The sequence below is a fragment of the Fusarium oxysporum genome, chromosome 10 (assembly GCF_000149955.1).
Source record: "Fusarium oxysporum f. sp. lycopersici 4287 chromosome 10, whole genome shotgun sequence".
NCBI classification, from domain to species: domain Eukaryota; kingdom Fungi; phylum Ascomycota; class Sordariomycetes; order Hypocreales; family Nectriaceae; genus Fusarium; species Fusarium oxysporum.
Window position 1 is genome coordinate 2,806,534 of NC_030995.1, and position 24,183 is coordinate 2,830,716.

A 24,183-nucleotide genomic window follows, 5' to 3' on the forward strand; every position below is an offset into this window, starting at 1 on the left:
TTGTTAGTTAGAGTGCTTGAAGCGACCCGCTCGCCCGTATTTGGCCGAAAACCTACAGGCTCCAAAACATAAACTCCTTATTTTAAATGACCTCTCTACTATTTATGGAACCAGGTCTAAGCTCGAGTCAAGGTTAACATGACTCGACTGGGGTAACCCTAGCCACAACGGTAAAAATTGTCGCAAGCCATTCACGTGAACTTGAGTCAGACGCGGTGTTACTTCCTGAATGTTGGATGCCCACAATTCCTTTGAGCATTTCGGCCGTACATTCGGGCTAGCTGCGGCCGACCCATAGCCAAGTGTTTCAGAAAAGTAGCCGTCGGGCGATTATTGATTCGTTCACTAGGGTAAACTCTGTTCGCCACTTCTATGGGTGCCCTCGATTACGCTCTGTACAGCAGGACCCGTGCAACGCCTCGAGAGCTGAACTTGCGACCCTGCGCTGAGATGCCGCAGGGCCAAATAAAATTCGAAATTCTTTTTAGAATCAATGTAATATATTCCATTTGTAATTAAACTCAAGAATATCATTTCCTTAACTAACCACTTGTTTAGTTTTAGCTACTCATGATCCCTCATGCCTTTCCCTACTACCCGTACAAATCTTGGCTGTCCTCCCTACAATGATCATTTGAAAGATGGCCGTATCGTTCAGCGGACGGGGAGTGGGCATATAGATTCCTACCTTGTAGGAACGAATATCGGCTCTGAGACGGCGCTTATAAGTGTAAGCGAGATGAATCTTTCTCAAATGTTAGAGCAATTAAGGTAACCGATCCTCTCTTCCGAAATGAAAGAACTTAACCCATGGGAGCCGCACATATTGTATAACTGCAATTCGTAAGGGTCTGAGGGACTTGCGATGTCTCTTGCGCCAAAGCTATTGACTCAGTCAATGCATTCGATGAACGTCTTGATGTCTTACTCAGAATATCGCCCGATGGCCTGCCGATAAAGGAGTTGGCGGATATCCAAGTGAGCAGGATCGGAATTGGACCGGCACTGTAATGCAGAGGGTAAAAAAGCTTGGGCAGAAAACCAGGAGAGTCCCTTAGCATATAATGTGCACACATTGTATCGACTTGGAAGGGTTTCCCATTTGCAGACTCCATTACGGACACCGAGGCATAGCCATCAGATTTGCGAGTATTCAACAAAACAAACCCGCTGATGCATTAGGATAGCGAAAAGCCTGATATTGCTAGGTACTCTGATAAGAGCGCATATACTTCTATCCTAATTGCGAAAGGAACCTAACCTTTCAGCATAGTCACATATTATTCAATCTAGAGGCTTTTCAATACTTCCCAGCACACCTCACGGGCCGGCATCCGCTCAGCAAATCTTGCCTTCCATCTAATGGGCACAACGTTGGAGGATTGTTGTGACTTTGAGCCCTGTTGGATAAAATCCGGAGGATCTGCCCCGGCCAAGTACCAACCTGGAAGCTAGTCGCTTTTGATACCATCTACTATCTCGCCGACTACTGCAGGTGATTCAAAAAGATTAGCAGCGTCTCCAGTGTGAAGGAATGCCACATTAGACCCCATTGGAACCTTGCCACTTCGAACATGATGAAGCAGACCTGCGAAACCTTTACCGGTATAAACAGGCCCAAGGAAGATGCCTTCGGCTCGTGCAAGTTCCTGGATAGCTGAAATGCTTTCAGTGCTAGGAACGCCATAATCTTCACCAATGAAGCCCTGGTCGAGGTTGATCTCTGCACGAATTACATCGTCGGAAGGTGGCAAGACTTCTAGACGTTCGAAGATGCCCTTGACTCGATCGACTATGGTCTGAATGCTAATGAAGGAGACATCACCAGCTTTATCTCCATAGGCATTGATGGTTATAGAGCGGATCTTGACCGGTGACCTTGTGAGAAGCTTGCCAGCAAGCATACCCGGTAGTGCTGTGCCAGTACCCGCCGTATGATAGATATAGTCCAGTTCGACTCCCGCGTTCTTGGACTGTTCCAACATCTCCAAGAAGGTCAGAGCGTGAGCGACAAAGGCTAGTGGATGGGCGCCTCCTGCGCGAACAATGATAGCTCGGTGACCCTCAGCCTCTAATTCCGCTTGACGAGCTTCCATAGAAGAGGTGATAATCTTATTGCCCTCATTTACCATCCACTGATTTTCACCCTTGGAATTAATAAAGTGGGTTTCGACGTCCATAATCTTGCTTAACAAGAGGTTGCCTCGATATTCATCCAACTTGCCGTGGTGAGTTAGATCACGTGTCAGGTATAGAATTGGAGTCAAGCCAGATACAGTGGGCTGCAAAAAGTATTCGCATCCCCCCTGTTCAGGAGAATGTCGTCTAGCCGGATCGGGATATCGTCAAGGGTGCCGCTTTAAGCTTGTATTTTCAAAGTAATAATATCACCTAGAACAGCTTTAGTACTTTATATACCAACCTTCTGCTGCAATTACAGCGTTAACCCTGTTCGGCATTATCTCACAGAGGTTTTGCAAGATCCTTTCTTTAAGACTATCCCAAGCTTCTATTGCAGCTAAGACTAAGGCATATTATATAGTAACTATATCCTCTGCATAAATTAGTTCCAGGTATAACCTATAGATCTCGGCCTTTATTAATGCCCACAGATTCTCTATAGGGTTCAGGTCAGGCAAGTACGGCGGCCAGACTATCAGGTCGACCCCTAGCTCTTCCAGCAGCGCCTTAACGATCTAGGCTATATAAATAGAGGCATTATTATATATAAAGATATCTCCCGGTTAAAGGAACCACGGCAGGATAAAGCTATATAACTTATAGATGCTAATAGCATTAATATTACCGATAAGAGGCACCAACGGTATATAAGATCTGTAACTAAAGGCAGCCTAAAACATCTGCTATACAGCGCCTAGTCTCCTAGCTTCCTGAATATCCTATATATATAGGGCCTTGCAAGGCAATAAGAAGGTCTAGATAGGTCTTATGCCCTGATTACAGCGCACTATATACTTATTACTCTATTTAACCCTCCTCTAATTAATACCTTAATATTATATAGCCTAATTAAGCCTTTTGCAAGCCTATAGTAGTATTAGGGCTATATATTTCTTCTGTATCTATTTCCTCTTATTTATCTTATATAAAAGGTATTATAATAGCCAAGTATTAATAGTATTATTAACTAAGCTAAGTAAGTCCCTTATTATAATATATAAATCAGTTATAATAGTATTATATATCTGATTATATTACTCTTCTATAAGCTTTCGAGGTGCACCAGAGCAGGGCAAAGTAAGGTTATCCTCGCCGCATTTTTCTTCGGATTTTATAGTTAACCAGATAATTGATTTTAGTATTTCTGGAAACCTATAAAAAAGCTCTCTCTAGCTATAGCCGGCACGTCGTAATTCGCAGATGCAAGACCGTAAAGATGGCGATAATTCCTTGCCTCGAGGCATCGTTATAGTGTTGTGGTGTGATATGCAAAAGCAGGGTTGAAAACGCGGTCCAAATCGGGCTAGGTTAGGTGGCCCCACAAGGGGGGTTGCAGGGGGGATGCGAATACTTTTTGCAGCCAAGCTGTTGTAGGTGGTTACCTCGAAATCCCCATGGTATGCCAGAGTGGCCATTCGCATTTTGGGAGGGCTGGAACGGAAAGTAAAGGTGTTTGCATGTGCCGTGTCCTTGTTGGGAGGTTGAGGGTTCGTCCAAGGCATCAGGCTTTCTATGTAAGACGTGGGTCGACCGAATAGTCTGGGTTGGACTGTTACACTCTGGGGCCGACACCGTGGGAGTCGAGGGGGGAGGCGGTACTTGTGTAGTATATTGAGTCAAGGGATTTTCTTGTGACGAGGCGTCTCGGTGGAGGGTAGGTTCCTGAGCACACTCTATGATGTTGTTATCATTTTTGTCAGTGTTACGAAGGTCGGGGGTTTTGAAGCATTGAGGTGGCAGGATTTGCCCCCTCCGATAACGATCGCGTCTGGACTCTCGGAGTTCACAGGGAATGCCTTGGTCTTTGCAGTTCTGACAAGGCCGAGTCTCGACGACATTGCATCGAACACGGCGAGAGTTGCATGCGTAACATGCCTGATGTGCTCTTGATTTAATACTTGGCTTCATGGTGGAATGCTTGAGACGAAAGGTATATTTGGAAAGGGGGTCGGTTGAGAGAAGCAGGATTCAGTCAACATGCCCGCCTTCTAACTACATGCTATCGGCTTTTACAGCCCTCTGTGGAGTCAGGATGAGTATTTGGACCAATCAAAGCAATAATACCAGCTGCACTCGCTTAGATTACTTGAATTGTTAGTTAAATTGTCTTAGCTTATCTGTGCCTGTAGTCTCTTGAATAAGTATCTTGTACTTAGGACTCGTCGATGAAACGGCTCCAAATATATAATAAAGAACGAGATCGCTCCGCCGATTGCTCCGCCGCCAGAATGGCGGTAATATAATTTCTATTTCAAACCCTGCATACAAATACCGATACTAGTTTACAAACCATGATATACTCCCGCACGCACTTTGAATTGTAGGTCGAACTTGTAGATACAGGTCGAATATTTACACAACTTACCATCTTCGCTCTGTTAATCTCGGTCTCGATTTAGAAATGACATATTGTCACAAATTGATTTATCATTTTATATTGTCCTTCAATTTCGCTTGGAACCGAATTGTATGTAGCAAAGTTATCTAGTAAGGCTAAAGATAAGGTTTGCAAGCGATCAAGAAAGGTATATAAAACTGAACAGAAGTTCGTGAAATATCTCCGGTAGCGATAATGATACATTCCACATCCTAATGCTGCACATCAGTAGCAGGAATCTCAAGTGTGGTGAATTCCCAAGTCTTTCCACCATCTGGAGTAGACATATCTCCCCCAGTCGCACCTTGATCCCAACCTCCAGTCTGGCCAAAACTGGCATCGGCTGTGCTCAGTACAATGGAAACATCCTCCCAGCCTGTATCTTTACGTTAGTCTGGCTTAGATAGCTAATAATACAAAGGAGCCTCACTATGGGCCGGAGCAGTAGAGCAAGTGCCTGCAGCACATTCGATAGAAATGTAGAAGATTTCTCCGTGTTCTCCCTTACCTATGGTGGCTTGTTAGCATCGTGTCATGGAGGATTCCACCTCGAACATACTAGTTGAAACAGTGGAAACGAGCTCATCGTCGATGTAGAGGTTCTGATCCCACATCTGGGTTTTGGAGTTGAGTTTATCGAAAGGTAAGTTAGCCGGATGTTCGATAACAGTTCTGACCTTGTCACCTACAGTGAGTCTTGACTCGGGATCCGGGGGTTGCCTTGACAGGGGTGCCGTTTTTGGCCTCGGAGCCTTGAATCTACGCGTTAATACGGGCACTCGAGCTGGATAGGTTGGAAGATCAATGTACTTACCAATCAGTGCATATGCAAAGTTGCACCACTTGTTCCCAAGATTCGAACAGTATCCGAGGCTTGGAAGTCTTAGCTAGCTGTTTCGTGACAAACATATTTACGGCTTGGTGCATTACCCTTCAGGCGAGTTCTGAGTAACTCCCTGCAAAAATGACGCTTCGTTTTGCATCATAATAGCGCTCCAAAGAGCAACGTCGCCATTGTTTGATAGAGGGACATCTCCTAGCACAAGCGTTGCTGAAGCTTCTTGGATGTAGGCATCAGCCTTGGCAAAAAGAGTAACAACATCGAGGTTAGCGACTGCTGGTTGGAGAAGTGCTGCGAGAGCGCTGATAGTCTTGAAGGTCTTCATCTTGGCGGTTATCCAGTGGTGCTCAGGCGTAGGTAAGGTAAGAAAAGGCCAGTGAGGTGTCATAACTTATAAAGGGTTGTTAGAAGCTGACCAGGTGGAGAACTGCTATTAGCCGCTACTCAGCAACCACAAACTGACATTGCTAGAAAGGGGTAACATATGATCTGTGCTGGGAACTAGTTATACATTTATTAAAAGGGCCCCACTGGAATAATCAAGGTGCAACTTGACTTGATTTCGAAACTGAAGTCCACCAATTGATGCCCATCCCTCTTCTTTTACGGTCCAGATACTCCGGCATCCTAGCTCATCAGTTGCGGACGGGGAATACATGTCTCTACTTTTAACTGATCAGGCTCGTGATTCCGTTTATCGCCTTCTTCAATTTAGCTTACCGCTAGTTCTCGGTTTGGCAGGCCTGAAACACGCGATAGGTTGGCCATCTGAGATGTGGCAAAAGGTTTGTAGTCTCGCTACTGGTAAAGCATTGTTGGTAGTCTAGCAATAAATCGGTGAATCAAGAGTTTAGATGTAGGAGGGTCTAGTGCGGCCCATGCTTATCATGCCTGTCATTGGAAAGCGCTCGTATTTCCACTGATACGCTAGGGAAATCACAGGGTCCTGTGCAAACTCGGACTGCAGGCTCTCTCTTCTGAAACATATCAAATTATTCCACTAATCAGATTCGAGAAGATGAGTGCATCCTGTGATTCGGCAAGAAAAGTCAATACAAATCAAATACAAGGGTTCTTCCAGATAAACGCTTCAACTCGAGCCTCCTCACTTCAATTTCATATTCACTTCCTACTCTCTTTCATGTTCGTACCTCTGACTTGGATTGCCTGGTCTTAATCAGCATACTTGACTTTAAAATCATTTCATCGTCTGACATATTGCCCAACCAAACAACATGTTATTTTTTCATCTTGCTGCTGTCATCGCTTGCCTGCCCGCTGTCTCAGCCCAGTGGACTTGGACGATCGTAAAGGATGATAATCCTAATAACGAAGCGGTCGAGGCGTATGAGCTCATCGAAAAGGCTGTGAAAGCTGCTACCGCCCGTTACTCCCGTTTCACCAACGCCTCCAAAGCCCTCACCCTTTCCTACTATCCCAACATCCCTACTGCCGATGGCAACTACAACGGAGAAATCCGATACGGCAGCACTCCCTATATGAACGAGTTCACCACTATGCACGAAATCTCTCACACCCTTGGCATCGGCCAAACAGCTAATTTCGAGACCAATTGCGCCGAGAACAATTGGCCTACGGCAAACGCTCTTCTCGAATCATGGGATGGCGAAGGGACCAGAATTGTTTGCGACAATGGCCACATCACTCCATACGGTATGAACTACCAGGATGAATGGGATGATCTTCATGCAGAGAGGCATGTGCGTCTTATCGACGCTATGCTGAAGGATGGCATGTAAATAAGGGTTGGAGTAAAGTCTGTTTTAGCATATCTCGCAGGACAGGGAGGCATTAGGGATAGAGTTTAGTATTTATAGTTTGAATTTGCAAAGTATTAGTAGAATCTATACTAATATACTTTTTCAAAAGTTGGAAATAATATATATTTTTTAAATTATATAACTTAATATTAAGTATAAAATATATTAAAGTTGGACTTATAAGATTTATAGTAAAATAAAGTAATTTTACTTAATTTTACATTTTTAATTTGTTTTAAAGGAATTATTTTAGCTTTGTCTTATTTTATAATTTAAAAATTAAATAATAATAACTAGAATTAATAGTCTTTAAATACTTTTAAACTAGTATTAATATAAAAAAGAAAGTAGGAGTTTAAACAAAAGGCTGGTAAAGTTATTAAAATAGGAAATAGAAATTCATCTTACTAATTAACTAAGTAGCTATAGTTAAAATTATAAAAATTTAGTATATAATAAATAAATCCTTTTTATAATCTACTAAATAAATAATTTATATATTTATATAAATTTAATTAGGCTTTATTAAAATAGAGTTACTAAAATATATTAATTATTTCATTAATTTATATAGTAAGGAAGGAATAGTAGTGAAAGTAATATCAACTTGGTAGTCTTACCTCCTTTACTACTTGTATAATTGTTTTAGTAACTAAGCTAAGAAAGGAAGAATGCAACCTTAATTCGAGATGCAACGTATGCTCGGTATATGGAAGACTATTGCCAGGGCATTAAGCTACTTAAATCAGATCGTAATTAGGCTCAGTTATATTTAGCCTAAGTGGAAGATTTAAATATAGCAGTAAAGTATGCTTGGTGGACAAGCTTTTAAACCAAGACTTGAGAACCTTTTCATCTTATATATAGTACGTTTCTATATTCTGTACTGTGTTTCCATATTCTACTGCTTTGCCAATAGCCATGGTTTTCATGCCCAATCTCTCGATCTTGATCACATTTGCTTGGTGGATCACTTGCTGTAGTTCTAGTGAGCCGCATCTTCGGCTGGCGGCCTATGTGAACCCGATCTTTCCTGGGTGGCATTCAGATCCCTCATGCGTTCATGTGAAAGAAAGTTTCTTTTGCGTAACGTCAACATTCATGACCTTTCCTGGTCTTCCAGTTTATACCTCGCGCGATTTGGTAACTTGGAACCTTGCCAGCCATGTTTGGAATCGCGAATCTCAACTTCCTGGCCTCAGCTGGAGAACACCAGGCCAGGCAAATGGAATGTATGCCGCTACCATCCGTCACCACGAGGGCGTCTACTATGTGGTTTGCGCCTACCTTGGGTTGTCAGATAAGCCCATGGGTGTCCTTTTCAATACTACCAACCCTCTCAGGAGCAGCCAGTGGAGCGATCCGATCATCCTAGATCTCAGCGAAATTGACCCAGACCTCTTCTGGGATGATGATGGCAAAACATACCTTACTACTGCCGGTATCACCCTTCAGGAAATAAATCTCGAAACTGGCCAACTTGGGGAAGCATCCAATATTTGGAATGGAACTTCTAACGAGTGGCCCGAGGGACCTCACATCTACAAAAAGGATGGATGGTATTATCTCTTAATTGCCGAAGGTGGAACAAGCCAGAAGCACGCCGTATCCATAAGTCGGTCTAAAGAAATTAAAGGGCCCTATACGGCATACGAGCGCAATCCCATACTTACCAATCGAGATACGACCGAATACTTTCAGAGTGTTGGCCACGCAGATTTGTTCAAGGACTCAAATGAAAATTGGTGGGGGTTGTGCCTCGCAATTCGATCAGGGCCCTCTTATGAGTACATGCCAATGGGTCGAGAGGCTGTTCTCTTTAACGTAACCTGGAATACAGAAGAATGGCCGAAACTGGAACCCATTCGTGGCCGAATGCCCCCAGCTCCATTACCTAGATTGGGCTCGCCAGCTTCGAATAAAGGACCTAATGTTTCCGGGAATGATCGATTTGACTTTACAAAAGTTACCAAAATCCCATCCAGCTTTGTTCACCATCGTGTGCCACCGCAAAATGCCTTTTTGTTGTCTAATAGAGGCTTAAAAGTCCGCCCTAGTCGAGCCAATCTCACAGGAGACTCCTTGTCAACTGAAGCAGAGCTCACTGGACAAAATGGCCTCAGTCTCGTTGGCCGGAGACAGTCACATACCCTGTTCAATTTCTCGATTGACATTGACTTCTGGCCGCGTTTGATAGGGCAGGAATCAGGTTTGACTGTGTTCAGAACACAACTGGAACATATAGACCTCAGCTTAGTACGCGTACCGACGACAAGGACCATTAATTCTTTCTCCAATGTTGTTTTTCGACTCAGTGGAGTGAGTCCCAGCAGAAATATTACGACACACCTTACACCAGTACCGAAGGGCTGGGAGAAGACCACAATCAGACTGGAAGTCTCATCGCCCGATGACTCTAAATACGTCTTTACTGCTAGGTCAATGGCAGCGCTTGGGCCGCGGGTGGTAATCGGAACTGTTACCACATCAGCTGTAAGTGGCCGTGGTGGTAGTGGGTTCTTTGTTGGATCTATCTTGGGTGCATTTTCCAGTTGTAATGGAGCAGGTTTCGGCAAAGAGTGCCCTCAGGGTGGAGACTTGCTGATCAAGACATGGGTTTACACTGGTGTTGGTCAGAAGATCTCATCCGTCGAAATCATTCCCATGAGTGGTCCTACCTCCTACTAACTTACGAACATCAAATCCTTCCAGACTACTTGATAAATGTTTGCAACTTGAATATACTATTGCCCAAAGCCCTGGGGTTCACTATCAGCTATCGTCCACCAGAAATGCCGTTGCTGTTAAGCCTGTTAGCTAGAGCCATTGAATAATCAACTTATCTACAATATTTTACCTTATCTGTTAGGAGTATTGACCTTGACCTTGTTGAGAGTGTTGAGAAACTTGTCCCCTCCTACAGAACGGTGGGACTGATGTTTGTCGCCTAATGACTCGGGCTTGTTCTGGACATTATCGGAACTCGATGGAACGTCCCATATCTTGGTAACATAATTTTCAGTCAAGAACAAGATACAAACCCCTAATTCATTGTTTACATACGCGTATAGACCTGACCGTCCAATTTAGCCTGTGCTGGGTGCTATTTTCCCGCCTGCATTACCCACAGGTGGAATGTTACGTAGCGTGCCAGTCAATTTCGAGGAAGGTCACTTCGGATAAGATACCCTAAATCGGCTTTAGCGTCTCGTATAAGATACGATAAAACGGACCCCTTGTAATGTGTTACGTTAAAATGCACATCTCCACTACGCCCGTGTAACTACACTAAAAACCTGAGGAAATTTTCAAGGTTACGCCTGTACCGTAAAAGTAACAAGAAGATTGGAAGATAACATAAAGTGAATGTAGGAAATCACAGCCCATTATGGCATGCGTAGAGGATAACGTCACTCGATCAGTCAACGTTGCATGGGATTGTGCCTTAACGAGATGAGGTCCTGCTCGTGATCACACATTTTCGCAGTATTTAATTCGTAGCTACATGTAGAATCACATCCTGCTCAAGAGTTTCATTCGAAGGCCGAATAAATAGTAAATCTTTCAACCCAATATCACGCCACGGAATGTGGACCCTATCACTGAGCCAATGGCTCGTCATTTTGTTGATGACTTCAGTAGGTGAGCTATTCCTATTTCGCAACGGCAAAGACTTGTATCTGACAAGTGTATCAGAATGTAATCGAATATTGACCATCCCATCTGTTTCTTACCAGGATAGTCAAGATGGGTACTTCAATCTCGAAGACGTCAAGTCTATTGTGGTTGATAGTCGCTTTGCGACCTCAGTCGACAGAGATGGACACTCCCTTATCCCACCGACATTGGAGGAATTTGCCAGGATCTTTTGCGAAGATTTGAGACCCATTCTAAATCGTAAACCTCGATTCGAATACGGAGCCAGGCCTAGAAAAGGTTCTATTTTTATAACGGTTGATAAGAGTCGAGAAAAATACCTGGATGCCGCCAAACGATACACCTCGGAAGGTTATTCGATCGAGACTAACAAAGACAGTGTCATAGTCAAAGGTGCCAGCCCTCTGGGAGCCTGGTGGGGAACTCGAACCATCTTGCAAGCTATGGCTCTGGAAGGCCACCTGCCGTACGGACATATTACTGATTCTCCTGGTTGGGTCGATAGGAGAGTTATGGTAGGTAACATGATTAGCTGCTTAATCATCGTTTTCTATAATTGCTATGATAGGTGAAATCGTTATTAACTTGTGCAAGCTTGATATAGGGAGGCACTATTACCCACCTGAGTTCCTGGCCGAGATGTGCTCCTATCTTTCTTTCTTCAAACAGAATCAGTTTCATCTCCATCTAAACGACAATCTCTTCATCAATTTCGATCTTTATACGAGAAAGCAGGTACATGAACTGTACTCAGGCTTCAGGTTGAACTCGGCAAATCCCGCACTTGCTGGTTTGGCATCACCCGTCAACGAATCGTATACTCATGCCCAATTTGATTGGTTACAACAGAAGTGTGCCTCTAGGGGTGTTACTATAGTTCCTGAGATTGACACTCCAGCGCACTCCCTGGCTATCGCCAAGTGGAAACCCGGGATTGCATTGATCAATAATCCCTCCATGTTGAACATCAGTCATCCTGACACCATTCCCACCCTGAAGACCATTTGGAGGACGTTTCTTCCATGGTTCAAGACAAAGGTTATACATCTTGGAGCTGATGAGTACAACATAACCATGGTGTCTGAGTATAATAAGCTTGTTGATGAGATGTACGACTTCATTTCAGGATCCGAAAAACAGGCTCGAGTCTGGGGAACATTTCCGCCCAGCAGAGGAGGTAAATATACCAAGGACATCACTATCCAGCACTGGGCACCCTATGAGGACAATGCCTACTTTGACTTCATCATGAAGGGGTACAAGGTTCTCAACTCGGACTTCATGTTTTACATCAGTTCCAAGTGGCATGGATATTTCGGTCAAACATTGAACAAAACCCTTATCTTTAGCGGCGATCCCAGCGGCGGACCCTTCGCCCCTCATATCTTTGACACAAAGAACGGGACGAACAACGCACCGCGTGATAGCCCGGGTGTCACGGGATACATCGCTGCGCAGTGGTCCGATTATGGTCCTTCAGCATCAACCTACCTGGAGGCGTACTACGCGTGGCGTAACGAACTACCAGCCTTGGCCGACAAGGTCTGGGGTGGAAATCTTCTGGAAGCAGAGTATGATTCTGTTTTCGAAAAGTTGATCCCCATCATCCCAGGTCAAAACCTTGATAGGCGAGTTAAGTCTAACACCAGTCTCATCCTCGACTATCATTTCAGCAATGTACCCCCGGCCCGACCAAACCTCGTGCGAGACACTTCTGGCAATGGATACGACGCCGTAAACCATGGGTGTAAGATCCACGGGTCTGAGGTTTACATCTCATCAGACTGTTATCTGGAGACGCCGCTCAGCAGCAAGGGACGAAACTACACACTTTCATTTTGGGTCTACCCAGAATCTGCCAAACCTGGCGAACTGTTCTCCGGATTAGACTCTTCTCTGCATCTTGGATATGGAACCAACCCCAACGTTACCCTCCTCAGTGGTAATAATGACTACTCTCTCAACTATTCGCTGCCCACTAAAGTCTGGACCCATGTACAGTTGTCCGGGCGCGGAGGCTCAACTCTTCTCACGGTGTTTGAGAAGAAAGTTAATAGGACGATGGAATTCTTAGTTGAGGTTAAACCCAACGGGGTATCGGGGAGCAATGGCGTCATGTCGATCTGGAGACCGATTGCTATCGAAGCGCCGCTGAGAAGGATTGGTAAAGGCTTTATAGGAAGAATGAGGGATATCTCGCTCAGAGGGAGCAAATGATAATGAGTGGGCAATCGATGATGGGAGAAGGACTTTACGGCGTTGATAGGGCCTTCTTTTCTGGGCGTTGCGCTCCATAACATAGTATTTGTCAATCAACTTTCCAAAGCCAGTCAGCGTATTCCATCCCAGATAGTTACTATATAAAATACACAATGTATTAGCAACAACTGAGCTAGACCGCATTACTGTAGGTGAGCTTGGAGCAGCCGGGCATAGAGTATAATCATAAACAATGGAGGCACATAGATCGACTCATTTAAGGAAATAATTGGCTGTAGAGATAGCGGATCTCTATTCTAATCTGGAGCTCCTGCGATATATCCCTACGCGCGGTGGTCAGTGGTGAGTTCTATGTCCAATATTCCACGTCAAGATCACATGGTCTGACGTGTTCTACATAACTACCCAACACGCAAAGTCATGAGACATAGTTCGTAAGCCTTAGATCTTCTATCTTCAACAGACATAGGGGTTTGAAAATATGGTACGTGCACCGTTATTGATTTATTTAGCTACCTTTACGCTGAACTTATCGACGGTACCTGATCGAGGAAATTGTTGCTCAATAAGCCATATGACCCGGAGGTCTTTAGTAAGCATATGGCCTGTCGCTAAATCTACTGCCTTCAACCAGTCTTTTTTCCCTCTTTCCTGACTGTATCACGGCATCAACCTCTAGCGAAACCCCTTCAAGCTTCACTCCAGATCTATCCAGGCACCACAGCGTCAAAACTATATAGTTGGGGCCGTGATGGTTGAGTATCCCTTCAGGCAGCACGAACGAGGTTTGAGGGCCCAAATTGTTCACTGTGAAATTGATCAATTATTTTGACTTTCCTTTGTTGAGGGGGATTAGAGTATCTGGATCTTACCATATTTACCCAGCTGCCATCCGTTGACAAAAATCTGGATCCGAAAGTTCGCAACCGCGTTTCTGCCAACGTCGTTATTCTCCGCAGGCATCGTCGTGTTTTTGATACCCAGGCTGATAGGAATATCGTAACCGAGTGGAAAGTCAAGATTGACCGTCGTTGCAAAACAGCCAATGCCGGCTTGGCTCAAGCCATTAAGCTTAGTCTTTTCCCATTTACCCGTAGGAGCCCCCGGTAGGTGAAAACCTTTTCTTTCGACATATAGGCTTCCCTCATTCAGAGGCCCTCTGCTATGGTCCTGGTAATGTTCTCCGCCAAGGTTTCCTGTCAATTTCCAGGAGATATCTGATTTTCTGATATGGCCGGAAAGCTTGTAGTCCAAAATTCCGCGAGGTTCCTTCATTTCTTGAGCATCTGAGAACCAATTGTCATGTAGCCCCATGTGGTCGATTAGCACAGTAACGACGTATGGTTTATGTGCCTGGAGCTTCCCAGGAAAGCTAAATGTTTGGTTTCGAGAGAGTACCCCGGTTTGGCCAGGCCAGGAGCCAAGGAATGTCGAGTTCAGCCAAATGGAGTGTCCAAAACCCTCTCCCCCCTGCGTCGAGATCAACAGCGACGACTCATGCCCTGTAGCAGTAAAATGTCCTCGGTATAACAAGGAACCTGAGTGAAAACCATAATCACTGGCGTATAGTGAGGTGGGGGTAGTCAAGGTGCGGGTGTTGTTTGTATGCATGTTTGTGCAGGGAACCCACTTCGAATCATCATACCCAGTGTGCACTTCCGGTAGTGTATCGAGATATCTCCATTCCAAGCTGCTAAGATCCGGTAAAAGTATCTTTGGATCTCGGTACTCTATCAGGCTTGAGATTTGCGATCCTTTGCCCGTAGTATGAACCCGCTGACCGTTGTAGTACAGCTTAGTGGGGATCACGGGAGCCCCAACGATATTTACTTCCGTTGTTCGGTTCACGTCTCCAGTGAGAAACAGAGCACCCTCCGACATCCTGGCAGTTCTCATAAGATAGCCGGCCTTGATAATGACGCTAGAGTTGGTAGATTCCAGCCTAGAGAACGATGTATAGTTATTTATGGGCGCTGGTGCAGGGAGATCCAGTATCCAGTAGTTGTAAGCATCTTTTCGCCAGAGAAGATGGACTTCGAGCCCTGAAGAAAAGCGGAGAACCTGACCCTCAGGTTGCACATCCCAGTTGATAGTAAGCAGTGAATCGATCGAGCGGCATCTAAAACGGTTTCCCCCACTAGATTCTGGGCATTCGTGTTCATGCTCGACGGCAAATTCATGTGTTTCACCATCTCCCCCGTAGAGGATAAGAACTGTCCGCGATTTGAACCGTCGCCATGCCATGACTTCTGCTGTGGAGTAGACAAGATTGGCGTTGCCAACGGGGTAATCCACAACGTGAATCTTGCTATCTCGGCCATTTAGGATTAATTGACCTCCAAGCCGCGGGACAGTCAGTTTGCCTTTGCTCGTGGGAATGGCTAAAGAATAGAAGTTTGGAACGCGAGCGGTATGGTCTGCTTGCCTCACAATGTAGTAGGCTGTCTTGGTAGATTTCAGCTGAGTTACTACCACCTTGCGGCTGTCGGTGAACTTCCCAAAAGTGCCATTGTCAGGAGAAGATTCAAGATAAGAAGGTGACGACTGGAAGAAATAGCCTTGGAGCTTAAGTTCACTATACTTTTCGCGATCAATAGCACGATTCTCTGAGATTGCTGCGCCCACGTCGTATGAGGTGTAGCCCTTTGCATGCCCCAGGTTACCCCAATTGGTACCCCCGAATATCTATCACAGGTTAGTTCAACCGGATCTCGAGCATTAGCAGCAGAGGCACAAACCATGTAAAAGTTGACAACTGTAGCCTTCAAACCATAAATAAGCTTGTTAAAGACCCGAGCAAACTCGTGATTAATTAAAGCCGTGCAAGATTCGACGCCAGTTCCACCCCTATGTAACCAATTGAGATTAGTAAACTATTCCTTAGGTGGCAAGAAGACGTCTACTACCAAAAGTCTGCTGCTCCTCCTTGATACTCCGTCATTGCGAATGGGGTATTTGGACTTATTCTTTTCTGGACTGTAGCATTGATGTTATTCAGAAGCCATTCGCCACGCGCCCAGTTGGAAGGATTGTCGCCTGCAGACGGGATCAGAATACTTCATCGATCAACCCTCATCATTACTTACAGCCAACACCCCAAGAGAATGGGTAGTGGTCCATCCCATATATGTCTACAGCCCCGGCTCCAGAACCGGGAGCCCAGTTTCCTACCGGCACACCATCGTTGCTGATAAATGGAACTGTAACACCGGCATTCCGAAGCTGCGATTCTATGAACTCCATGTAGTCTGGCTGTAGGCAACCGGTGATATTTCCAGAAGCATATGTCGAACAAATCGAATACTCATTCTCAGGCTGGACAAGAATCACAGGCCCACCATTCGTGATCTGGGCTTTTGCAATGATGCCACCAACGTGAGAAAGGTATGCCATGGTGGATTCGGTGAATTCCGAGTCGTTTGTACGTATGGTTCCCTTCAAGCGCTGCACCCAGCCCGGGAAACCACCTCCTGATACCTCGGCATTGATGTAAGGGCCTGGCCGAGCCAACAGATAGATACCCGCTTCCGACGCCGCTTGGAAGAATTCTTCCAGAGCGAAGACGCCTTCAGTCCGTACATGACCAGGCTGGCCCTCTAACAGTCCCCACATAAGATAAAAGGAAGCTCCGGAGAAACCACCTGCTCTCAGTTTCTGGAAGATATCAAGCCAAGTGCCCGGTACAGGAAGGCGGAAGGGATGTACTTCTCCGGAAAAGAACATAATCCGTTCTCCGTGAACCCGGATCGAGTCCCCATCCCAGGTTACAAGATTTTGAAGCTGAGCATTTGCGCTACTATTAACAAACGCACTTGGTGCAGAGCTTGACAGCTCGGCCGCCAATAGGCAGAACGCGACGAGTTGACAAACAAAATGACGAAAAGGTTTCATTGTAAAGATCTTGTTAAGTAACCGAGCTTGTAAATTGAGAGGAGCGTCCGATTACCAATATGGCCGACTGAGTATTTATGCCTGTTGTTCTCTTCCAATGTTTGTTTTATTTCCACTGAGACACAATAACCCACTAGATGTCTAAAGCTTAGAAAGTGATAGTTTTGGCAGTGATAGGCATAGAACTCGTATGCGAGGTAACCACATTGCAGACAAAGAAATGTCACGTTGTCGTGCATGGGTTGTGCAGCTGGCTTGTTACTTCAAAACTAGGTGGAACGTCTGAATGACAGGGAAATAATGAGGGGTAGATTCATCCGGGGGGCTAAAGTACACAAGCGTGAACCCATGATCTTGACTAAAGCAAGTATGCAAACTTTCGCCACAAGGCTCATTGACAAATAATTCTTCTTCCGTGGTCGTTACAGAAAGGCGATCGGTGGCTTATCGCCCGACGATCGGGCAAGGATCTATAGTTGTAGGGCTTCCAAGGCCAGAACCACAAGTCTTAATGATGAGACTCCTTGGTACTCAGTACGAAGAAGATATATAGACCTGGTCGCTTCAAAATTACTAGTTATACTTGTTGAGGGAAACAGATCGAATTGACACCAGTGAAGCATACCATTTTAACAGGCAATGTCGTAAGTCAGCCGGCGTCGGAAATCCACTAAGCCGTATCAAATACGACAAATGCAGGGCTCTCTTGGCTCAGGGAGGCTGGGACTAATTACAGCGCTAACCGCATAAATTTACTAATTCTCAGCGCCAGTAAATATTCTGTCCTTAGTGGCTTGGCTCTACTAAACTCGGTGGTGCGCCCTCTGACTCTCGCTGGAAGTTTCGTTCCAACTTTGCAGCTAGTCAAAGTCCATTGCTCCGATATCTATCGTCAAGCTTGCTCTTTCCTTCCCAATCCACGAAGTAGCCACAAAGTCATCGTGATTGTCTAAGACTGCCAGCTTTTGGACTCTTTTTGGACCTTCTTTCTTTTGTTAGAATTGTCACTGGTTTAAATGTTTGTATATAGCTATATTGGGTCTCGAATATGGTACGTCTGTCAACGGACTCGGGATCAAATTTCTCTTTTCTACTTAAGGCGATTTAAGGGACCAATGCTGTCTTTCAAAGCTGGAAGTGCTTCAGTCACTTCTGCCTATCTGGAGGTTCAAGACTGGGAAAGGCTGCGATGGCTTCGACCGGCCATAACATACGGTCACGATACTCGCCTACAAATGACCAGTGGCCACCGCCTAGTACGACTGTTGTGTCTCCTGCAGCAAATGGCAGCACAACTTCTGCTTCCGTCATGTTTGGAATGTCCAACTCAGCTTTCAGGCCCCCGTCTTCGACCTTCCATTGGCCTGAAACCCATCCATAAGGAGTCAATTGCTTTACATGTGCTGACGTTATACCGCCTCCAGGCTGGGGAGCAAAGCGAAACCGTTTCCAACCTGGTTCGACACGCTGAAGGCCCCCGAGCCTTTCGTGGAGAAAAGAGACGACGGAGCCAAAGCAGTAGTGATTGAAAGACGTCATCTCTCCTGGATTCACCTTGCCACCAGGCAGCATGCTATCCCACCGCTCCCACATAGTCGTAGCCCCAACTGTAAGGGGATAAAGCCATGAAGGGCATTCTTCACAGAGCAAGGTTGCATATGCCACAGAGCCATGGCCAGCACGCATGAGTGCCTCACAAAGGTATGGGGTGCCAGCAAACCCAGTGCCAATTTTGAAGTTGTTACGGCGCACGATTGTGGCGAGCCGCCGCCCAGCAAATGATACCTGCTCATCACTTGACAACAGATCAAACACTATGGCCAACGTGTAGGCTGTTTGAGAATCGGAGCTCATACGGCCACTAGGGCAGATGTATTCGGAACTGAACTGCCGGCGGCAGGTAGTCGACTCTTGAGCAAACGCCTGGGCATCTTCTTCCCGGTTGAGAACGGTGGCAATGGATACCATCAAGTCAAGTGAATGGACCAAGAATGCGTCAGCAACCAGCAAAGGATCTGTCTGGCCGTCCATGGGTTGGTCAGGCGGTGCAGTGGGGTCAAGCCAGTCCTGTTAAGCTATTAGCATCGCACACGTTCAAGCGACCGGAAAGATATACTTACACCTAGTTGGAAAGAGGTTCTATTCCAGAGCATCTGCTTGCCATCTTCGTCCCGAGGAATGGACTTAATCCATCTCTTCATGTTGTCATAGTTTTCTTGAAGGATGTCCACATCCCCTGAAGCTTCGTACAAAGCCCAAGGCACAAGAATGACGACATCATGCCAGATGGCAACTGGCAGGATGAGGCTCCAAATTCCGGCATCTCCTAGAATGTCAGGTGTTACATAGGGTGGGACGCCGTTGCGTCTGGACTGATCATGCCCAACATCGACCATCCAGTCCTTCAAAAAGCCAACACAATTAAAGAGCTTTACAGCGGTTGGGGCAAATTGAGCAATATCGCCAGTCCATCCCAGCCGTTCGTCGCGCTGAGGACAATCAGTCGGTATTGAAAAGAAGTTCCCTTTCATGCTCCAAAGTGAGTTGTCGTGGAGCTTGTTCAGCCTTGGCTCCGAGCAAGTAAAGAACCCTGTCAACTCCATATCACTATGGCAGACGATAGCTTCAATAGAGCCTAGGATATTAAATGTCTCAGATAAGCCATCAATCTGGCAGTAGCGGAAGCCATGGTAAGTGAAGGTAGGCTCCCACGAGGTCGCAGGACCACCATCAAATACATATTGGTCCATGGCTTCACAGATACGGAGTGGTCGGAGACCTAGTTCACCATCCTCGAGCACTTCGGCATGTCTCAGTGAGATCAGGCTATCTTTGGGTCCTGATATATCCTTAAGTCTCACAAATCCGACAAGATTCTGGCCAAAATCGATAACCTTCTTGCCCTTCGGAGTTGTGATTAGATCAACAGGTGCCAGAGCCTGAATAGGGCGAACTGGTTCTGAAAAGCCTGCTGTGATGTTGACTGAGCTAGGCAAAGGCTCTAATACTGCGACTCGTTCCCAACCGGAGCTCATAAAGACGGAATTCGCCTTGGAAAGGTCCTCTGACCATCTGCAGATCTTGGAGTTGGCGTCGTATTTTTCTCCGTCATAAATCTCCGCCTTTAAAGCAGGACCAGGCTGTGAGAACCAGCTAGAATCAGAACACACTGACTCAGAAGCTCCATCGCTGTATATAATCTCTAATTGGGCCATCAGAGACGGATAAGAGCCCCACCGACGTCGTTGTCCGCCAAAGAATCCTAACCGGCCACAAAACCACCCATCAGCGAGACGGAATCCGACACAACTTTGAGCAGATGAGACCAGTAGATGCTTTATATCGTAGGTTTGATACCGTATACGATTGTCGTATACCGTCCAACCGGGAGCTAACAAGTCGTGGCTGACTTTACAGCCATTGACCTCAGCCGTGTAAACGCCCTGCACAAGCACGTATAGCCGAGCGCGTGCTATTGTTGCATCTGGCCGAATCGTGAAACTCTTGCGAAAAACTTGCTCCCGCTGCGATGAGGCGGTAGACTCTGCAAGTTGTGCCGAGGTGATTCTTGAACAATGCCATTCGTCTCTTGTGCTTAGGCCAAGCTCGTATACAGCTTCATCACTCCAAGCAGTAACTTGGTGAGTTGCTGACCGGGCTCTCACACGTACCGAAACTCTATCCCTTGGCTTCAGATCAGCCTCACAAGGCCAAGGGACCAGCTGTGTCTTCGAAGACTTTGATCTGGCTGCGACTAATAAGACGCGGCTGTCCGTGGCAGCTCTGCCACCAGACAATTGAGGGGTTGGAAGAATAAGGTAGACTTCAATTTCGTATTCTGACTGAGAGAAAGGAGTATCTTGACAACTGGAAATTCGCCAAGAGATCCTAGGCCTAGGGTTATCCTGCCCCAAGGTGTATTGAGGTCGATGGTGCTCGAAACGTACGTCCGTGACCAGGGCGCTAGTACTTTTGGTGTCCATCATAACTTTTTGGGGATCAGGTTCGGTTCCAACGATGCTTCGAAATTTGCAAACCAGGGTCTCGAGAAAGTTCCAATAAGTGGAAGAATTCCAAAAGATAGTAGTCCAAAGAATTGTAAGATAAGCATCTCAGATATTAGAAGGGCTGTAGAGTTTCATCGGGGATGTTGGCTCTTATGCCTAAATGTCGTATCAGCATCATGGGCGGGGTACAAACAATGATGCAGCGGAGGGATGAATTATCGTTTTCGATACGATATTTATTGGTGCGGCAACGCATAGGGTAAGAAATAGGCTGAATTGCTAATGTATTTCTAGTGGCATTTTGACTGGGGCTTATTCCCCCAATAATTTGGGCCAGTTAAATTTATTCCACATTAGTTACCTTTCGCCCTAGCTTCGCAAGGAATATTTAAAAATAATACTTTAGAGGGAAAGTTATTACTTAGAAAGCAAAATAGTAAAGCAGTATTTATAAAACTAGTACTTCTATCTTAACTAAATTGCATTTTAACTATTGGCTGGAGGACGGGACAGAGCTATTGAAAAATTATGAAAGATATCAAGTTATACTCATAATACCTCTGCTAATAACCTTAGACTAGGCGCCCATAAGACGGGGGAAGACTGCTGCTCCCATTTCGTCAGTGCTCTTCCAAATACCGAATTCCTTTCCATCGTCTACTTTACTCCAGTTGTCCCGTACGGTCTCAGGCGTCCATTCCTCCCCAGCAGCACCCTGGAAGCCATGCGTCTCAGCTACAAAAATGCGGCTCACAATCTTTCCCATAGCACCAACGGTTTCGCCAGTAACCTTGCAATCTTCATGTACGAGCCATACAATTGCGGGAGAGGCTTGGGCAGCGGGAACGAACTGCTTCATGAGTTCTTGACCCTGGTTGGCCTTAGTGTTCGCCACGATTTGGTCGGTGAATCCTGCTGTAGCGACAGCATTGACTGATATATTGTACTCCTTTCCCTCAATACAAAGAGTTTTGGTGAGCCCGATTAGGGCAAACTTGGCAGCTGCGTAAATGCTTTGCTCGTCCTTCCCGAAAATCCAGTGCGAGGGGATCATGATGATGCGACCGTATTTTTGTTTCTTCATGTGAGGCCAAGCCGCTTGCGTAACATTGAAACTTCCTCTGACATGAACGTCCATCATCTCAGTGAAGAAGGCATCAGTGGTAGACTCAAAGAGCGTTTGTTTGGCGAATCTGGCATTGTTGATCACAATGTCAACACGTCCGAATGTAGTGATTGCCTTCTCGACCAGAGCATCTGCCATATCTCTGATGACTACACTTCCAACATGAGATACCGCCTTGCCGCCTGCATTGATGATTTCCTGGACTGTCTTGTCGGCAGTAGCTTGCGTGGTACTGTTCGCAACAACTGCTGCGCCGAGTAGACCAAGCAAAGGGCATGTTCTCGACCGAGGCCACGACCAGAGCCGGTAACAATAGCGACTGGGTTATCAAAGCGAAGGCGATCCGACGACATCGTAGAGGTGAGACTGGTGTTTCTTGAAAGATTGATGGATTGAAGTGTAAGTGTGAGAAGTGTGTAGTATCTTATTGTGTGAGCTGTGGGATTGTCTGCTGAAGGGAGGTAATGTTTGTCTTTTATATCCAAGTCATCTTCCCTCTTACTATGTGATTTCTGCATCCGACCTAGTTTCGACGACTGCCGCCCAGAGGACTCCTTGCACATACTATAAGAGCCTAGCTAGTCCGAAAACAATCGCATTAGGACGTGGCTTCTGAAGAACTTATCTGATTAAGGTTTGCAAAGTGGTGATTTGTATATACCGAGCCAATCAGGACAACCAATTTCCGAGCCAAAGGATGTTTGACTACCGAGCAAAATCCGCTTCAAAGCATTGACAGCACCCGGTAAGTCCGATGAGCGGAATTTGTTATTTTCCTTTAGCACTTATATCCGCAGTGCTACGAGATACTAGCGGAGTTTATGAGAGATATTCTGTTAATAGTAATCGGCAGTAGCTATGCAACTACTGCTTTGTAAATAAGGGGGCAGAAACTTGCCAGAACAGAAACGATCTTTATTAGCGTTTTCGGAAAGCGAACTAACTGATTGGTCAGGTCTCTTGTAAGTCTCCGACCGAATTTTGCCCAAGTACCAATCGCACGGACTTTTGTCGTCTCCGCATGCGATCTGACGTGAAGCCAATCAGGTTGAGCTGACTTGTACGTCATCGGCTTTTTCAAACTCCGCTGCTTCATGATGTCTGCAAGTCTCATCCGCCTCGTGCGGGATGAGAACTGCAGATCGCCTACAACATCTGTTACGACAAGTGGGTACCACATATCTGCATTTTACAAGGCTCCGGCCAAGGACCTCCATATCTGTCAAGTGATAGTAGTCCAGAATTTAAGTCAAGACTGCGAATTTCCCTCCAAAGTCTGCATCGACTGAACATCTTGTGATTGTACTCTTTCTCATCCTCTCTCCCATTTTATCAATCAAACGTCCAGACTCAACTTATTGCGATGGCTACCAATATTCAACCCCTTCCAAAGCTGGAGGCTCCCTACTCTCAGCACGTGGTCGACGTTTCCGTCATTGACAGCATGACCTATGTTCGTTATCCTTTGAATTTCTTCTTGAAAAATCCCCTTCCTGGTCACGAGAACCTAGAATGCCCTTCTTTTGTCTTTCTAGTCCGGCATCTATCTGGGAAGAAAGTTTTATTCGACTTAAGGCTTTGAACTAACCTAGAGTCTTTCCTGCTGATTATCTAGGAAAGTATCTCTAAGTATACTTTAAATATAAAGTCTAAAAAGGATATTACCCAGATTCTTCGAGAGGATAGGACTATCTCGCTAGATAAGATTAATTCTATTATTTGGAGGTTAATAAAGAAATAAGGCAGTGGAGTTTTACTAACTGTATCTTAATAGATATAGCTACTGGCATACTAATTATATTAGTGATTTATTTACCTTTCCCTTTAGCATAGAACTTATTATTGGTCTAGGTTTTAAAAAAGCCTTACTTCTAGGGTACCTAGCTAATCCTAATAGAGTAATCCTTAAGGGCAATTATATATATATTTCCTAATATGGCCCTTTTATATTTTATTATTATAATCAGCTAGATATAAATACTTTTACTAATATATAGCCTTAGGGGGCATTAGCTCTAGGAGATAGAGTTTATAAATAAATTATAAATTAATAGGCTCTAAGCCTTTGACTTTTTTAGTAATAATAGTCTTTTCCTATTAGA

The 24,183-nt window shown here is 45.4% G+C and overlaps 9 protein-coding genes across 9 annotated transcripts; 3 read left to right on the plus strand and 6 right to left on the minus strand.

Moving 5' to 3' along the window:
* Nucleotides 1-1,451: 1,451 nt before the first annotated feature.
* FOXG_17222 (uncharacterized protein) lies at nucleotides 1,452-2,180 on the minus strand (the record flags this gene model as incomplete). The annotated part of the gene is made up of 1 exon (XM_018397240.1): nucleotides 1,452-2,180. One exon carries the CDS (start codon nucleotides 2,178-2,180, stop codon nucleotides 1,452-1,454), a length of 729 nt encoding a protein of 242 aa, XP_018258154.1.
* A 1,049-nt stretch (nucleotides 2,181-3,229) lies between these two features.
* FOXG_22752 (uncharacterized protein) lies at nucleotides 3,230-3,803 on the minus strand. The gene is made up of 2 exons (XM_018403167.1): nucleotides 3,781-3,803; nucleotides 3,230-3,720 (listed from the first exon to the last, which is right to left on the minus strand). The coding sequence occupies exon 2, from the start codon at nucleotides 3,681-3,683 to the stop codon at nucleotides 3,351-3,353; it is 333 nt and encodes a 110-aa protein (XP_018258155.1). The 5' UTR covers nucleotides 3,684-3,720; nucleotides 3,781-3,803; the 3' UTR covers nucleotides 3,230-3,350.
* A 967-nt stretch (nucleotides 3,804-4,770) lies between these two features.
* On the minus strand, nucleotides 4,771-5,724 carry FOXG_17223 (uncharacterized protein; the record flags this gene model as incomplete). Its single annotated transcript, XM_018397241.1, has 4 exons — nucleotides 4,771-4,934; nucleotides 4,989-5,066; nucleotides 5,118-5,431; nucleotides 5,489-5,724. 4 exons carry the CDS (start codon nucleotides 5,722-5,724, stop codon nucleotides 4,771-4,773), a joined length of 792 nt encoding a protein of 263 aa, XP_018258156.1.
* Nucleotides 5,725-6,634: 910 nt separating this feature from the next.
* FOXG_17224 (uncharacterized protein) lies at nucleotides 6,635-7,159 on the plus strand (the record flags this gene model as incomplete). Its single annotated transcript, XM_018397242.1, has 1 exon — nucleotides 6,635-7,159. One exon carries the CDS (start codon nucleotides 6,635-6,637, stop codon nucleotides 7,157-7,159), a length of 525 nt encoding a protein of 174 aa, XP_018258157.1.
* Nucleotides 7,160-8,224: 1,065 nt separating this feature from the next.
* On the plus strand, nucleotides 8,225-9,868 carry FOXG_17225 (uncharacterized protein; the record flags this gene model as incomplete). Its single annotated transcript, XM_018397243.1, has 1 exon — nucleotides 8,225-9,868. The coding sequence occupies exon 1, from the start codon at nucleotides 8,282-8,284 to the stop codon at nucleotides 9,866-9,868; it is 1,587 nt and encodes a 528-aa protein (XP_018258158.1). The 5' UTR covers nucleotides 8,225-8,281.
* Nucleotides 9,869-10,718: 850 nt separating this feature from the next.
* FOXG_17226 (uncharacterized protein) lies at nucleotides 10,719-13,054 on the plus strand (the record flags this gene model as incomplete). Its single annotated transcript, XM_018397244.1, has 3 exons — nucleotides 10,719-10,822; nucleotides 10,877-11,352; nucleotides 11,432-13,054. Exons 1-3 carry the CDS (start codon nucleotides 10,768-10,770, stop codon nucleotides 13,052-13,054), a joined length of 2,154 nt encoding a protein of 717 aa, XP_018258159.1. The 5' UTR covers nucleotides 10,719-10,767.
* Nucleotides 13,055-13,909: 855 nt separating this feature from the next.
* FOXG_17227 (uncharacterized protein) lies at nucleotides 13,910-16,948 on the minus strand (the record flags this gene model as incomplete). Its single annotated transcript, XM_018397245.1, has 4 exons — nucleotides 13,910-15,742; nucleotides 15,796-15,904; nucleotides 15,964-16,093; nucleotides 16,144-16,948. 4 exons carry the CDS (start codon nucleotides 16,946-16,948, stop codon nucleotides 13,910-13,912), a joined length of 2,877 nt encoding a protein of 958 aa, XP_018258160.1.
* Nucleotides 16,949-18,094: 1,146 nt separating this feature from the next.
* On the minus strand, nucleotides 18,095-20,931 carry FOXG_17228 (uncharacterized protein; the record flags this gene model as incomplete). Its single annotated transcript, XM_018397246.1, has 2 exons — nucleotides 18,095-19,015; nucleotides 19,069-20,931. 2 exons carry the CDS (start codon nucleotides 20,929-20,931, stop codon nucleotides 18,095-18,097), a joined length of 2,784 nt encoding a protein of 927 aa, XP_018258161.1.
* Nucleotides 20,932-21,532: 601 nt separating this feature from the next.
* Nucleotides 21,533-23,177, minus strand: FOXG_17229 (uncharacterized protein; the record flags this gene model as incomplete). The annotated part of the gene is made up of 3 exons (XM_018397247.1): nucleotides 21,533-22,326; nucleotides 22,584-22,645; nucleotides 23,026-23,177. The coding sequence occupies 3 exons, from the start codon at nucleotides 23,175-23,177 to the stop codon at nucleotides 21,533-21,535; spliced, it is 1,008 nt and encodes a 335-aa protein (XP_018258162.1).
* Between the last annotated feature and the right edge of the window lie 1,006 nt (nucleotides 23,178-24,183).